Source organism: Lontra canadensis, unplaced genomic scaffold, assembly GCF_010015895.1.
Source record: "Lontra canadensis isolate GAN:19392208 unplaced genomic scaffold, GSC_riverotter_1.0 scaffold129, whole genome shotgun sequence".
NCBI lineage: Eukaryota > Metazoa > Chordata > Mammalia > Carnivora > Mustelidae > Lontra > Lontra canadensis.
In genome coordinates this window covers 702,218-718,074 of record NW_022631123.1, presented here as the reverse complement: position 1 = coordinate 718,074, position 15,857 = coordinate 702,218, and the positions used below count along the sequence as shown (strand labels likewise).

At 33.9% G+C, this 15,857-nt stretch overlaps 1 protein-coding gene across 3 annotated transcripts in view; it reads left to right on the top strand.

Annotated features, from left to right (window-relative positions):
• Positions 1 to 15,857, top strand: part of SPATA16 (spermatogenesis associated 16) — a 221,512-nt gene that overhangs the window by 110,993 nt on the left and 94,662 nt on the right. For all 3 annotated transcript variants that reach the window (XM_032842387.1, XM_032842388.1, XM_032842389.1), the window contains one exon: positions 5,638 to 5,727. In XM_032842387.1, coding sequence (XP_032698278.1) covers positions 5,638 to 5,727 — 90 coding nt within the window. The remainder of the gene's footprint in view (positions 1 to 5,637; positions 5,728 to 15,857) is intronic.

Below are 15,857 nucleotides of genomic sequence, written 5' to 3'. Positions count from 1 at the left end.
AAAAACTACCCCTTGGAAATTGAACAATCCTATCCTAAATAATTTTTCAATCAAAGAGGAATACAAATATATAATTAAAGACTAAGGGAAAAATTATGAGAATAAAATATACTCTATCATTCTTAAGGATATAGTCAAAATCAACGAAAAATCAGTAAAAGATAATCATAGCTGTAAATGCTTTCTTTATACAGAAAGAAAACATAAATAGATTAAGTGAAGAATAAAAAGAGAAATAATAAAATCCAAGGAGGACAAAAATATAAAATCAAAAATAGAAATGAAGTAGAACTGAATGAACTAAAAGACAGAAAGAATAGGGAAAGGAATGGCTAAAACTAAGCCATTTGGTTTGGTTAAAAGACCAAAAAAATTCAAAACTTCTGGCAACTCAATAACAACATAATATTTTATAAAAACCACAGTATTATAATAATAATAACAATAATAATAATAGAACAACCTTATTTTTATGTTTGTTCACTTTTTGTCCTGGATATACTTCTTCTATTATTCACTGTCTTAATCCTTGACTTTAATATTGTTTATTTATTAATTTCAGTGTTATTTTGAATCAGTAATTAATTCAAATCATCCCTACAAAAAGTCAAAAGACAAAGTCCACAAGATCATGTTGATAGATCCAAAGGATATTTGAAAAAATTAAACATTTATTTCTAATAATAACTCTTGGAAAAAAATAATGTTTCTCATATCAATCCATAATCACAATTATCAGTGAAATAGTAAATCATTCCTAGATTACCTCACTTACTTAAATTCCTTTTAAAAATATTGTAACATATGCAGTAAGAGAAGAAAAACATGTAAATATTGAAAAGCAGTACCAACCATCATTATTTGCAAATGATGTGAACAACTAAATTATTGTAATACTAGGTCAAAAGGATATAAAAATAAGTATATTTTATTTACACATCATGTATTATTTGCCCCAGGGATACAGGTCTGTGACCCATCAGGCTTACACATTTCATAGCATAGTACATACCCTCCCCAATGTCCATAACCCAGCCACCCTATCCCTACCCCACCCACCCCCCAGCAACCCTCAGTTTGTTTCGTGTTATTAAGAGTCTCCTATGGTTTGTATCCCTCCTGATCCCATCTTGTTTTATTTTTATCCCTCCCTACCACCTGTGACCCCTGGCCCTGCCTCTCAAATTCCTCATATCAGAGAGATCATATAATTGTCTTTCTCTGATTAACTTATTTCACTTAGCATGATACTCTCTAGTTCCATCCACATCATTACAAATGGCAAGATTTTCTTTCTTTTGATGGCTGCATAGTATTCCATTGTATATATATACCACATTTCCTTAACCATTCATCTGTTGATGGACATGGTTTTTTCCATAGTTTGGTTATTGTGGACATTGCTGGTATAAACATTCAGGTGCACATGTCCCTTCAAATCACTACATTTGTATCTTTAGGGTAAATAACCAGTAGTGTGATTGCTGGGTCATAGGGGAGTTCTATAAAAAATAAGTATTTTGGGAGCACCTGGGTGGCTCAGTGACCTCTGCCTTCAGCTGAGGTCATGGTCTCAGGGTCCTGGGATCAAGCCCTGCATCGGGGGGAGGGGGGGGCGGGGGAGGGGAGGTCTCTGCTCAGCGGGGAGCCTGCTTCCCCTCTCTCTCTGCCTACTTGTGATCTCTCTGTCAAATAAATAAATAAAATCTTAAAAAGAAAATAAAAATTAAAATAAATAAATAAATAAATAAATAAGTGTTTTTAAAAGACATATGTAAATGCTAGCAATAAGAAGTTAGGTAATAATGGGAAAAATCCCATTCTTACTATGAATATATACAATGCTTTCAAACTTTAAGATGCATACAATTCACCTGGGGGTTTTGTTAAAATGCAGATTGAGCAGGCTTGATATGGGAATCAAGATTTTACATTTCTAATGAACTCTCAGGTGCTGCTGATCATGTTTTAAGTAGTAAGATCACACACACACACACACACATATAAGGTATAGATAGGTTTACGTATATATACATAGTATATATATATGCATACATACATACACATTCACACATATATATTTTCATGTATAATTCTCACATAAAATTTTAAAACTTAAGATTTAATAAGAAATTAGTGAAACCTCTGTTTTTAAAAAAGGAAAAAGAAGGTTAAAAATTACTGGAGAAAAAATATTTAAATGAAGAAGAGAAAAGTCACATCCCAGGATGGGAAGACAATGGTATAAAAATGTCTAGTCTAACTAAAATTAATCTAATGCATTTTTTTAACATAATGAAAACCCACCAAATGCTGTAACTTTAAAGGATGAGGGTTATAAAGTTCATCAAGAAGAATAAACATCCCAGACAACAAATTTTTTTCGGAAAGACAGCATTAGGCAGTTCTTCTCTTCCAGAAATTCAGATGTATTTTAAAGTGACAATAATTAAAACAATTTGTTCTGCATAGAAATAGATGGATTAAAAGTATGGGATACAAAGTCCAGCCATGGATCCAACTGTGCATATAAACTGACATATAATGGAAATGGCATATCAATCACTAAGAGAAAAATAAATTATTTGACAAGTGAATTTATCTATTATAATATTTATTATTTTACATGATCTCATTCTAGTCAGTTCAGTGCTAGTCAGTTCAATGAGCAATCATGGCCTGTTACTAACACTATCTCTATCCTTCTGACAAAAATTCAATGAGTTTTGCAATTTAGCTATTCTCTTTAACATGATCTTGTTTTTTACCAAAAGCCCTATCAACATAGCTAAATCAGAGTTATTTCCTCTGTGATAAAATCAGGCCCATCAGCACAGAGTTCTTCTCTCTCTGATTATAATTGTAGGGTTGCTGGGGTTTTTGTTTGTTTGTTTCTTTTTTCACTATAGCCCCCATCAGATTGTCCATTTTGGTCCTAGACTACCTCCTACAGCTCCTCAAATGGCATCAAATGATAAATGATTAAGAACTTTTAAAGCTAAATCAACATTTCCTTTACAAGTTGTAGGCACATAAAATACATCTTTAAAAGGGTATGTTATTTTAGAAAGCATCAAATAAATTACTAAAAGTGTAAAAACTAGGCTTCATAATCCCCGTTAGCATTTCTTTGCCAAATATCTAACAAGACATATAAGCACACAGTAAATTCTGCAATAGTTACGAGAGCCAAAAATAATAAATTGCCAAATATAATATCTCATCTCAAACTTCTAAACTTTTTTCTTTATAATTATACCTCCACCTCTCAAGGCAGACTGGGTCCAGGTCTTCTCGGGGTCCCTCAGATAAAACTTTGTGACTCACATGGTACCATGTAGCATTATATTATGATTAAAAGAAACTCTTCTGGTTTAGCAATAGTGATTTCTAAGCTCGTGTTCTCTACTTGCATTTCTTCAACACCAGAAATGTAATTACAAGCAATTTTTTAAAATACTTATCCTTTTTAGAAGTCACACGGAAACAGTTCCCATGTTTATCTCATCAACCCTCACTACTCATGAAAATTTTCTCCTTCACCTACATCCCAAACTATTTTGATGACTGTTCCTTTCTATCCTCCCTCTTCTACTAAACCTTCCCCCCTCTACTCCTCTTTTCCACCACACCCCATCCTTCTCCCCAGTCTGCATTTTTATCAATAGAAATTGTCCGGGGGGTGGGGGGTGGGGGGGAAAGAACTTGTCTGACAAAGCAAGATTCTTAGAGAACAGCTCAGCAATGCCAGAATACTACATCATGGCCAGAGATGTCCAAGGCTAGAAACATCCATTCAGTAAGGATTTTGTCCCATCACATTTGTAGGCACTTAGTAAGATTGCACAAGTGAATGAATGATTACAAAGTTAAAGGGAAGAATTAACTATAATGTGAAAGAAAATTCTTGTCAGTCAGAAGACCTAGGCCCTTGACAGAGCTCTGCTCTTATTCCCTCTGATCTACTTTTACAAAATTATTTTTACAAGGATAAGACATATAAACATACTCTTTTTCTAAATTAATATAAAATATTAGCAGTGAAATCAGTATTGATACAGGACTCATGTAATAGTTTTTTTAAATTTCCAACATTTTAATCAGAAATCACCAAAGGAAATAATGTATATTCCGGGGATTTAATGTATTCATTTGTACAAATTATTAGTCATAGGGTAACATAAAACATCACTAACTTAGGCCCCTTTAATTCAGAAATCATCATGTAAAAAGCCATAAGTGTAATATAAAGTACTGAGGCTAGAGAGAGGAAACAGAATAAACTTGAAACCTTTCTTCAGCTAATTTGTTGGGTATCATTTTAGAAAGTTCCCATAACCTCTTTGGTTTCTGTGAAGTTGTGTTTAAAGTGAGCCAAGTTGTTCAAGCAATCCGTCTCATCATCACATAATTCTATGATTCTGCATGGGCCAGATAGATGTTGCTTTTCTACTTTATTCTTTCTATAAACAATGGTTCTGGGAATGGAATTATTTTTGTTGGGATGTTTTATAATCTGGATATGACTAGGCTTCAGGGATCACATGAATTCCCTAAATTTAGGCAATTATGTTTGGGTGCATTTTTCTGGGCAGAAGTTTATAGCTTACATCTGATTCTCACAAAGCTCTGTGAACTTCTCAAAAAAGACAAAAAAACACTTACTTAAATAATGGACTAATTCCAAGTGATTCATATTAACTTGTTAAAACAGACTCACAAAAAGTTTGCTTCATAATACTGTGTTGGTTCTGTAACATTCTCTATCCCACATCAGTAACACAATACACTCTGTTAGTAGAAGCTACATTTCAAACTTCCATTAATAATCTCCCCATTCAGTGATGAGCCATAGACTACATCTGTCTAGTTCACCTCATTACATCAAATGCCTTGAATAGTGCCTAGCTCTCAATGAATGAAAGAAGGGAAATGTCTACCAGTATATCTCCAGGCAAGAAGACCAGTAGGGAATGATCATCTTTTCATCTGGGCATTAATTGAGACCCTAAAACTTAGATGATGATAGAATCAACAAATAAGGGTAGATACCTCATTTTATACTCAAGCCAAGCCATTGTACTTTAAATAAAGAAGAAATGAAAGTGATTAAGGCCTAACCCAAAGTGGCAAGGTCAAGACCAGAGTCCTCAACCAATGGTACAGATTCCTTTCATTTCACTAAGAACCTAATTATTGAGTGCAAATTACGATGTCACCCAAATTCCAGTTCCTTTCTTTTAATTGAAATTCAATAGCTAATAAACTTGTCCTTCATTATGAGTACACATACCATAAGTAACCTCTGATTTTTGCCTGATTTATTAACATAAGCAAATAAAATAATATCATGTCTTATATGTAATATAAGTTGGATTCCGTTTTTTGTCACTGTCATATCTATAAAAGATATTCAGTGCTATAATCAAATTCTTTTATCATGCAAACATAATTAGTTTTTCAATAATGCTTGTTTGTCTTAACTGACAATTACAGGAAGAAAATGGTCTCATTAATTAGTATCTTTTAAAATATATAGTACATAAAATTGAATACATGTTATTTCATTCCTATACAATTCTGGTAATTGACTTTTAAAAACCTAGTAACATTGGCATCTCTTTTATCTTCTCACAGGAGCATTGTTTTAAACCCAGCTTATTTCCGAAATCATCTTCGCCAGGCAACAGTGTTTAGATGTCTGGAGAGATATTCAGAAGCTGCCCGGTATGTTTGTTATAACTCTTGTGAAGATTTATTTCAAGTTAAATTAATTTTATTCTCAGCTTCTGGTAATAGCATAACAGAACTTTCCATTTCTCTCATGTAGTATGATTTTACCAGAATTATTGTCTTATAAACGTCAAACCAACAATTATTGACTATCTTTTTCTTTAATTAAAGCCATTGTCTGTTCATAGCTCTTAGTAAAATTCAAACTTTCCAGCCATGAGGTCACTCATAATGATGGGAAAACTTCCAGGGAAGATTAGAAATGAACTTGACCTCTTGCCCTCCAGTAGATTCCTGGTTTTGGTTGTAATGACACAATTCTGTGACTCTCTCTTTCTTGAGTTCTGGAAATGAAATCCAACAGCATGAAAAAGACCTCAGGAGCTCTTTCTAGAAGAGATGGCATCAGTTATAACATCAAGGTTGTTAGAGCTGTTCTAATATATTGCCTCCTAGACCCCAGTATGTTTTATAAAAACCTAACAAAGCAGCTTTTAATATTTTCATCCCCAGAACCTACACTTACAGAAAAAAAAAAAAATTTACAAGAATTGTGCAACAGCCTCAATGTTACACTCAAAATTCCTTTTCACCTATGACTACAAAGGCTTTTTTTCTTCCTGAGTCAAGCTCATCTTATTGGACTTCCCTTCCCTTTGATGAAGCTCTCAATGAATTTTCCTCATCTCCAATGAATAGCTGCTATTTATAACTTGTCCACTTTATTTATTTATTTATTTAAGATTTTTTTTTTAATTTATTTGACAGAGAGAGAGGGATCATAAGTAAGCAGAGAGGCAGGCAGAGAAAGGGGAGGATGCAGACTCCCCACCGAGCAGAGAGCCCGATGCGGGCTCGATCCCAGGACCCTGAGATCATGACCTGAGCTGAAGGCAGAGACTTAACCCACTGAGCCACCCAGGTGCCCCATCCATTTTAATATTCTAGGAATTCAGCAAGGAAATGTGAGTGGTTTCTTCACCAGCTCCAAGCACTATTCCTAGGGAAGTATCTGCTGTAATAGGGATGAGAAGCCTAGGTTGCAATCTTTGCAATATAATACTTTTTTGGAGAGTGGAGTTTAAGGAATTTAAATGGATAATAAAATGGTTCCATGAAATTAATACCATGAAATCAACATGAATTCCATTTATGTAGGTGGTCCTGAGAGTTACCAAAACTGAATTAAGTGATGGATATGGAGGGCAGAATTAATCCCAACTACACTCACTTTGCAGTCAAACAACCATTATGCCACAACATCTATTTACCTGTATGTTAATGTTCATTTTTTAAACTTTTAATGGTCTTTATGTATCAATCTCATTTTTTTACGTTCTATTTTTCCTTATACTTTCTCTAATGTATTCCATCTTATGTACTCACTTATGACTTTTTTCTACATTTTATTTTCTCCACTAAGTTGTCTGTAACTTTCTTTCTGCCCACATACTTATCCTATGTGAATGAGAGAGAATTTAAGAAGTGATGGTAAGCTTCCTTCAGTCCCATACTTTTTAAAAAGTCCCTAGCTACAAATGAATCTAATAGGTCCAATGTAAACCGATACCATTACCTGTAAAATAGTGTTTTCTAAACGATGGTTTATTAATGTGCCTTCTGAATCTAATAAAAAAAATCATTAGGAGAAGACTAGATGCAACTTCAAAATTAGATTGCAACTAGTAAAAAATAAGCCATGAGAGACTATGGAATCTGGGGAAACAAACTGAGGGTTATAGAAGGGAGTGGGGTATGGGGATGGGTGAGTCTGGTGATGGGTATTAAGGAGGGCACAGATTGCATGGAGCACTGGGTGTTTTATATGAACAATGAATCTTGGAACATTACATCAAAAATTAATGATGTACTATATGGTGACTAACATAACACAATAAAAAAAAAAAGATGTTAAGAAAAATTGATGGTGGTGTGCTGCGATCGGCTTGTATAGACTCTGAAAAGCCAATTGTTAATATTCTGGAATTTAAGGAGAGCCAGTTTTTAAAATAGAGGAGAACTTAGCAAAGCTGGGAAAATTTACACTATGGAAACTGGCAAATGCTACAAAGCCGCCTTTTCTGGTTCCGGGAGCCAGGTTGCCAGCCTATCATTGACTATAACTTAATTGTATCAAGCTTTGACTGTTTGAGTTAAAGTTGTGACAAAAATTCTTTATGGGCCCTAAAACAAACAATAAGAACTTGAAAATTAGTAATTTGTCAGTATTTGCTATACAAAGTTAGAACTGAATATCCATTGTCCTTGATGTGTATATCCCTGCAATGAAATAAATGTAGGTGTTCAATATCCTATAATGACTGACCTGAAGACCTGATAATAGTCCTTGAGGAAGTTCCTGATAATTGTTGGTTATGCTGGTATGGACTTTCTGAAATTGTGTCTGTTATGCAGATACAATTAATTACAGATATAAGAGTTTTTCATCTTGGCTTTCTTGGCAATTATAGTGCTCAATATACAATATTAGTCATTATGATTTTCCCAAGGGGAAGAATGAACATGACTATGATAGTGACCCTTAGCTATTAGACTTGTAATGTAAATAATAAATGCAAATAAATATATAGAACATTCATGTTTATCAATTACTTTCTTAGAAATTTGGGTAGTTTGGTTCAGGCCTCTTACAAGGATATTATATTTAAACTCACTGGAAAAGCCAACACCTTAAAGTTACTTCCTCTAGAATGTCAAGTAGTCATGTTTCTGAAATTGAAAGGCACTTACCAAATGCAAAAGAATCCCATTACTAAGTGACTTAGGAATCTTAAAACCATTATTTGCAGTGAAGTGAATCATCTCTTTCTGATTCACGTTAGAGTATTTATAACCAGGAACTAGAAATTGGGCCACCTAAGGTTTTCTGAGCCTAACCAGCTCTACTCAGGAAGGAATACTTAATAAATAGGTCAGAAAACATTCCCAGGACAGTCTCATAAAAGCCAGGATTCTCAACCTGAGAGACTAGAGAAAATGCTGTGACTTGTATTTGAATGGAAGGTATCAGTCAGGTTTACAACATGAGCAGGTCCTTTTATTTTATGGGTCAATATTCTTTTAGTAACATCCTACCTACCAGAAGAGAGAACAAGAATATATAGATGGTAGGAAACTGAATAAAAATAAGGATATTTTATTTTGCTTTAGGCTCTGCAGGGATGCTGGTCATCCTTGAGCAGACAACTGGCACTGGTTAAATTGATGAAAGTACGTTTTCAGACCATAAATCTAAATTGAAATTGCTGTAACTCCCCCAAGAAACAACCAACCTGTGAGGTCTTACCTGAAATAGCAAGTAGCCTAGCTCTTTAACATCTCTTCATTTCTATGCACATAAAAGTATATGTGTTGAAGTAGAATGTCTTTGCTTCAATCTGCCTTCTCTTGTAGCGCGCGCACACACACACACACACACACACACACACACCCCATTTGGCACTACCTTCATAAGAAAGATGGTAAGATAAGCAAAAATATGCAGAGATGTGAAACGAACAAATGTAAAGACTATATTATGAAAAGAACTAATAACTCTTGATAATACGAATGGCATGTCTTTTATTTCTGTATGCTCAGTGACTTCCACAGAGTTTGGCACATACCAAGCACCAGTTCAGGGTTGGAAAATTAAATTAGCCAGTTTTGAGTTTGTAGTTAAGAACCATTTAGCAGCAGCAATAAGGAGATATTACATGAAATTGTTAGTACAACCCTGGTTAAAAGATAAATATGAGAGTGTTAAAAGATAAATATGAGATAAATATGATAAATATGAGAGTTTAAAGATAAATATGAGAGTGTTCACATAGTTAAGTTATGGTGATTGTATCGTGACTCCTATGATAAAGATTTATAAGGCAAAAAGTAGCTGACATTACAAAAGAATTACTTTAGTTAAGATCACACTGTGTAAGTGGAAGCAAACAGAAGGTAATACTAAAAAAGTACAACAAAAGCTTCTATTCATCATTAAGGAGGAGTTAGTTGTGTATTTCTACATATATGAACTAGATGAGGGCTACTGGAGCAGTAATCATGCATTTAAATATTCACAAATCTCAGGCTGATGGTGTATGAAGGAGGTCAATTATAAGATAAAAGAGTTGTATGAATTACAGAGAACTAGAGACCACTAACTATAATGACCATATAATTTATCTTTCAAACTTATTAGTGAAAATAGGCATTGTTAAGAAATAACCAGGAAAATATGCATAAAGCAGGACTGTTGTGACCACACTGGCCATCTGGCACACTACCATAGTCCTTCTGAAGGGAATGGCCATATTCAAGTCCAGTTAATGTTGCTGTATACAACTGTAGTACAGTGTTGTCGATTTTTGAGTCTTCAAGAAATAATGCTTTTCAGAACTTGGCAAGAAGAAATTTCTTAATTTTTCTTTTTTTAAATTTCTTAACTTTTAAATGTCAATTATTTCATGTTTTTCAAACACAGTTTCATCTTAAGAAAGCTGAAGTAGTCCCATTCGTGAAAATGTAATTCACCGATTTGTTGCAATAAATCTGTTCTACCTTTTATTTATAGTAGTATTATTTAATACCACATTATATATAATATTATGATAAATAGATTAGGTAATCAACTATACAGTCTAATATTTTCTTATCTTTTTCTTTCTTTTTTTTTTTAAGATTTTATTTATTTATTTGACAGACAGAGATCACAAGTAGGCAGAGAGGGAGGCAGAGAGAGAGGAGGAAGCAGGCTTCCCGCAGAGCAGAGAGCCCAATGTAGGACTCGATCCCAGGACCCTGGGATCATGACCTGAGCCGAAGGCAGAGGCTTTAACCCACTGAACCACCCAGGCGCCCCTATCTTTTTCCTTCTTAAGGTAATATACAAATAGCATGTTTCTGTTAAACCAAATCAAAACACAATACAATTAATTCACAAGATGAATTAATTCATGGCTACACTCACTAGAGTGAGTAGCCAGATAGAGAGAAACCAGATAGGTAGATAGTAGAGGTTAAATCTGATGCCACTGGAAATGGAAATAATGCATATATAAATCACAACATTCCAAAAGAAAAAGTGATCTAAAAATAAATTTAAGTATTTGTTCAGAAACCTAGTCACATAAAACAGTGATATTGTTATTGATAGGCAATCACTCAGGAATAGTACTACAACAGTAAGCAGCAAGAAACTGTGTCAGCTGTTTTAGTGTCATAGAACTTTATGATTTTAAATGAGATTATTGTGTATCTTGAAAGGGAGGAGAATATACTGACAGACTCAAGACAAATGATTCTGAAAAGATGATAGTAGTGTTGGGAATTTAACTTAGTTCTGATTCAATTAAAGTATAAAATCCATTCAAACACCATGCAAAAATACATCACAGTTTTTTGGTTAAAGTAAGTTCTCATTTATGTCTTCAGATAGTATAAATGAAGACTGTAGGCTAATTTTTATTCTTAAACTGTCCATCTGCCTGAAGGGCTTTTTCTTTCTTTATTGGAGACAGTTTGCCTTTGCCAGAACAGCTTTAGTGTAGGCTAGCATTAATCAGTCCTATGTGACATACAGTTGTATGCTGGAAGGTGGACATGATCATTCCACCATTAAGTGATTTTCCTTTTCCTCGGTATGATAAAGGTGTATGGTCCTGAAGCACTACAAAAAGTTGCTTCTTCATGTATGATTTCTAAAACAGACACTAATATAGACAAAATTAGTCATTTCACATCACTTAGGTTAAATATCTGACCATAAGACTACAACTCACCAGTTTCTGCGTATGTAAGGTGCAGCATTTGTGACTTCACGGAAAAAAGTAAAGGTTAAAAATATTCTAAATCTTCAAGTTTCTAACCGTCTTGTATTTCTTAAGGATTTAAAATTACAGACTCATAAATGTCTAATCTTACAACAAAAGTACTAATCATAAGGTTGCAATGATAACTGATGGCTTAAAAGTAACTGTTGCCCTAAGAAAAGTTGAATTTTTTGGACATGATCCAAATTATAAGTAAATTATTGCAAGAATAAATAATTTTACATGCAAATAGAAAAGGAATTTAACACAGGCCTATTGCAAAGGACATCCAGAAATTCATTAGAGAAAAACAAACAATGATTGATTTTGTGAATTTCTCCATCTTGCTGATGTACATCATGATAATTATTTTTGTCCCTATTCATTCAAGTTTTAAGTGTGAAGAAATAAAGAAATAAAAATGTTCTGTTCTTATCCTTCTTCCCTTCAATCAGATGCCCATCCAATTCCACATTTTCTACAATGGTGGAATTATAGAAAATCAATTAAACATTAAAAAATTTAATTCAAGGGAGCTGAAGTTTAACTCCACATGTTCTGTGCTATTTTCTTATGCATAAGTGTTGCCAAAAGAATTAGAGTTTAGTCTGCTGATGATAAAATTATGATAAATGGATCAAAACTTCCATATCTTAATCTGCAAATTAGAGATAATAATAGCATCTATGTCCCAGAGGTTATTATGAGGATGAATGAGACAAGTACACTTGGCACAGTACTTGGCATATCATAAACTCTCAATAAAAAATAAGGATTATCATTGTTTTTGTTGTTGTTAATGGGAACTCTTTGAAGATAGGTGAAGCTTCCTAAAGAGACAATGAGTTTCTCAACACTGACACCAGCACACAACAGGACACAGGTTGTACCACAATACTAATAGACCCTGTCTAACTCTGGGAGTCATGTCTGTGTTTTGGGGAACCTCCATGTTAACATTGGGGTTGAAAGGCATGATTTTGGTTGGGTTAAGGAGTTAAAAAGGGAAAAATTGATTTTTAAAAAATTTTTGCATATGAATATATCATGAATTTTAGCATCTTATATCATTCTGAGAGATATTCCAATTATTCTTAAAGTGAGTTAGATTGTAGAGACACCCAGCATGGGTAGGTGGAAGTTCAAATGACATAAATAGTTCAGGTCATCTGGTTTTGACTCCAAATTCTCCCTTTTTCTTTTCCTCATTTCTGTCAAAAATATCAATACCCTCACAAAAGATTGGGCTGGAAATCCTAACAGCGCACTGCCAGAAACTCTGAAATTCTTCACACACACACACACCCCACTTTAAAAAAAAAAAAAAATACTGGCATTGGTTCATTACACTATTATGCACATAAATTAATCTTGATGCCACTGATTGTGAAAATTGCTTATAAGTCAAAAGTTCTATTTCTGTATCTGTCTGCTAAAGAGGAACTATCTGCATTGGAGAATTATAGCCAAGTCAGAGAGACCTGTGTTCCACTCCAGGACCACAAATGACTAGTTATGTGTGACCTTGGGCAAGTTAGTTAAGTAACCTCTTTTGGTTTGAATTTCCTCAGCCATAAAATGAAGATAATAACACTACTTTACAAAGTAAGCATAAGGTTTGCATGGAATAATGAATATGAAACATGAAACTCGGTGCCTGGCACATAGTAAGCCCTCAGTTGATTATTGGTCCTGCTGCTATTATTATTGTTGTTGTTGCTGCTGCTGCTGTTGCTGTTACGAGCTTTGAAGAATGATGTTTAAAACCTAAAACATTCACTCTAAAATAATTATGTCAAGTGCAACTTTGGTAAAAACATTATATTCCAGAGCTACCACTCCAATTTATCTTAATTTTGACAGCCATCATCTATGATCCCTTGCTTTTTGCCAAACTCTATGTCAGATGCTTGTAGTGCATTAGCTTTGCTCCTCACGACTCTGCAAAGAAATTATATTCCACATTTTTTAGGCGAGGGAACTTAAGCTAGAGTTCGAATGACTTGTCAAAGACCATTGATAAGTAGCAAATCTGGAATTCGACCTTAACTTTATCACCAAGACCCTGATTTCTGCACAAAGGATGCCGTTGCTGTTGTCACACTTCGTATTGGCCACTTGGGTGAGTTTGAAATGGTATTGATTGCCCCATTGTGGTTTACATTTTCTTTTTTTATTACTGGTGCACTTGTGCATTTTTAATATATTTATTGGGCAATCATGTTTCCTCTTCTGTGAAATGCTCATTTGTATATTTATCTTGTGTTCATTTCTTATTGGATTGTCTTTTTATTATTGAATCATTGGATTCTTTATATACTCTGGGTAGTAATTAGTTTTAGCTATATATGTTGCAAGTAATTAATTCCTTCCAATTTATGGTTTATAGAATCATACTCTTTTTGTTATCTTTTGATGAAAAATTAAAGACTTATTTTGAGTGTAGTCAACTGTAGTCTAATTCTTTTATGATTTGCACTGCTTGAGTTTTTAAAAAAATTCTCTTCTATCCTAAGCTCATCAAGATACCCTTCTAAATTATCTCAAAAGTTATTGAGTTTTTCCTTTGCCTTTTAAGTTTTGACCCAATGATAGTTGTTTTTTATATATGGTGGGAGGTAGGATTCTCTTATTATGTTTTTCCCTCAGTGGATAACCAATTATCTTGATATCATCTTATTAAATCCTTTTGCTATTGATCTTCCATGTTAGCTCTGTTTATATCAGTTTTCCATATGTGAATATGTCAGTTTCTGGTCTCTATTCTATTCATACATCTATTTGTTTGTTACCTTGCCAAAAACACACTATCGTACATAGGATTATATTTATACAATGGTTTATAATTAGACTTGATATTCCTGATATCTAGCAAAGGAAACTTTACCAACTGATTCTTTTTCAGGAATGTCTTGTCTATTCTAAGTCTTTTGCTCTTCCACATAAATTGTAGAAACTGTGAATTTGAATTCCAAACCAGAATAGTGTAAGTTCTAGTTAGGAATTCCCAAGGAAGACTTTCTTACTTCCTTTTCCGTAGTCTACCAGGATCCAAGGCCAAGACTGACATGCTGTTCCACTATTTTGCTCTGTAAGAGTTTCTCCTAGTTCTTTTATTGAACGTGTTATTTGTAAAAAAAACTTTAAGTAGGTTGTCTATTTAGTCTTCCCTCTGCTTAAAACCCTTATGATTTGTCTACTTTTCCCCATGCATATGTCCCATTAAAAGTTAGTAGAACAGTAAATTTTAACATATATCCTCAGAAAAAACTTTTTTGTTTGCTTATTAAACCCTCTTTACTTATGTAACACTATCTACATATTTTTTAAATGACTGTTTGACACAAAAAGCCAAGCAGATGGTACCCCCAATGGCCAAAGTTAAAACAATCTGAATAACTGGGGCACCTGGTGGCTCAGTCGGCTGTGTCCAACTCTTGATTTCAGCTCAGACCATGATCTGGGATCGAGCCCTGCATAGGGCTCCCTGCTCTGCGGGGAGTCTACTTGTCTCCCTCTCCCTCTGTCCCTTCCCCCACATGCTCAAGCATATTGCATGCACGCTTTCCCTCTTTCTCTCATAAATAAGTAAATCTTTTAAAAAACACAATTTGAATAACAAAACAAATATTGATAGTATCAAATTATAATCCATTGAATTAAATGAATATTCATATATGAGTGTATTCTAATTTAAAAATAATTGAATAAGTATATGGGGGATAAATGAAAATTCTTCCTTACAGAGGAATGCCAATTAATAAATGTAGAATAAATGAGAGAAAATCAATGTTAGCAAGCACCACAGTAATAATTGTTGCAAGATAGATCTACTAATGGACTTTAATTTCAGCAATTCCACTTCTGTTATTTATCTGAAGACAACAAAAACACTAATTTGAAAAGATATATGTACCCCTATGTTCATTGCAACATTATTTACAATAGTCAAGATATGAAGCAACCTAAGTGTCCATCTATAGATGAATGGATAAAGACAATATGGTGTGTGCATTTGTCTATCTTTATACACAGACACACACACACTCACATACACACACCCACACACACACATTATGAAATACTACTCAGCCATAAAAAAAATGAAATCAAGCCATTTAAGACAATATGGATGGATGTAAAGGGTATCGTGCTAAGTGAAGTAAATCAGACAGAGAAAGACAAGGACCATATGATTTAACTTACGTGTGAAATCTAAAAACCAAAACATAGACATAGAGAACAAATTGGTGTTGATAGAAGCATAGGGAATAGAGGAATGGGTGAAATAGGTAAAGGGAATTTAGAGGTACAAAC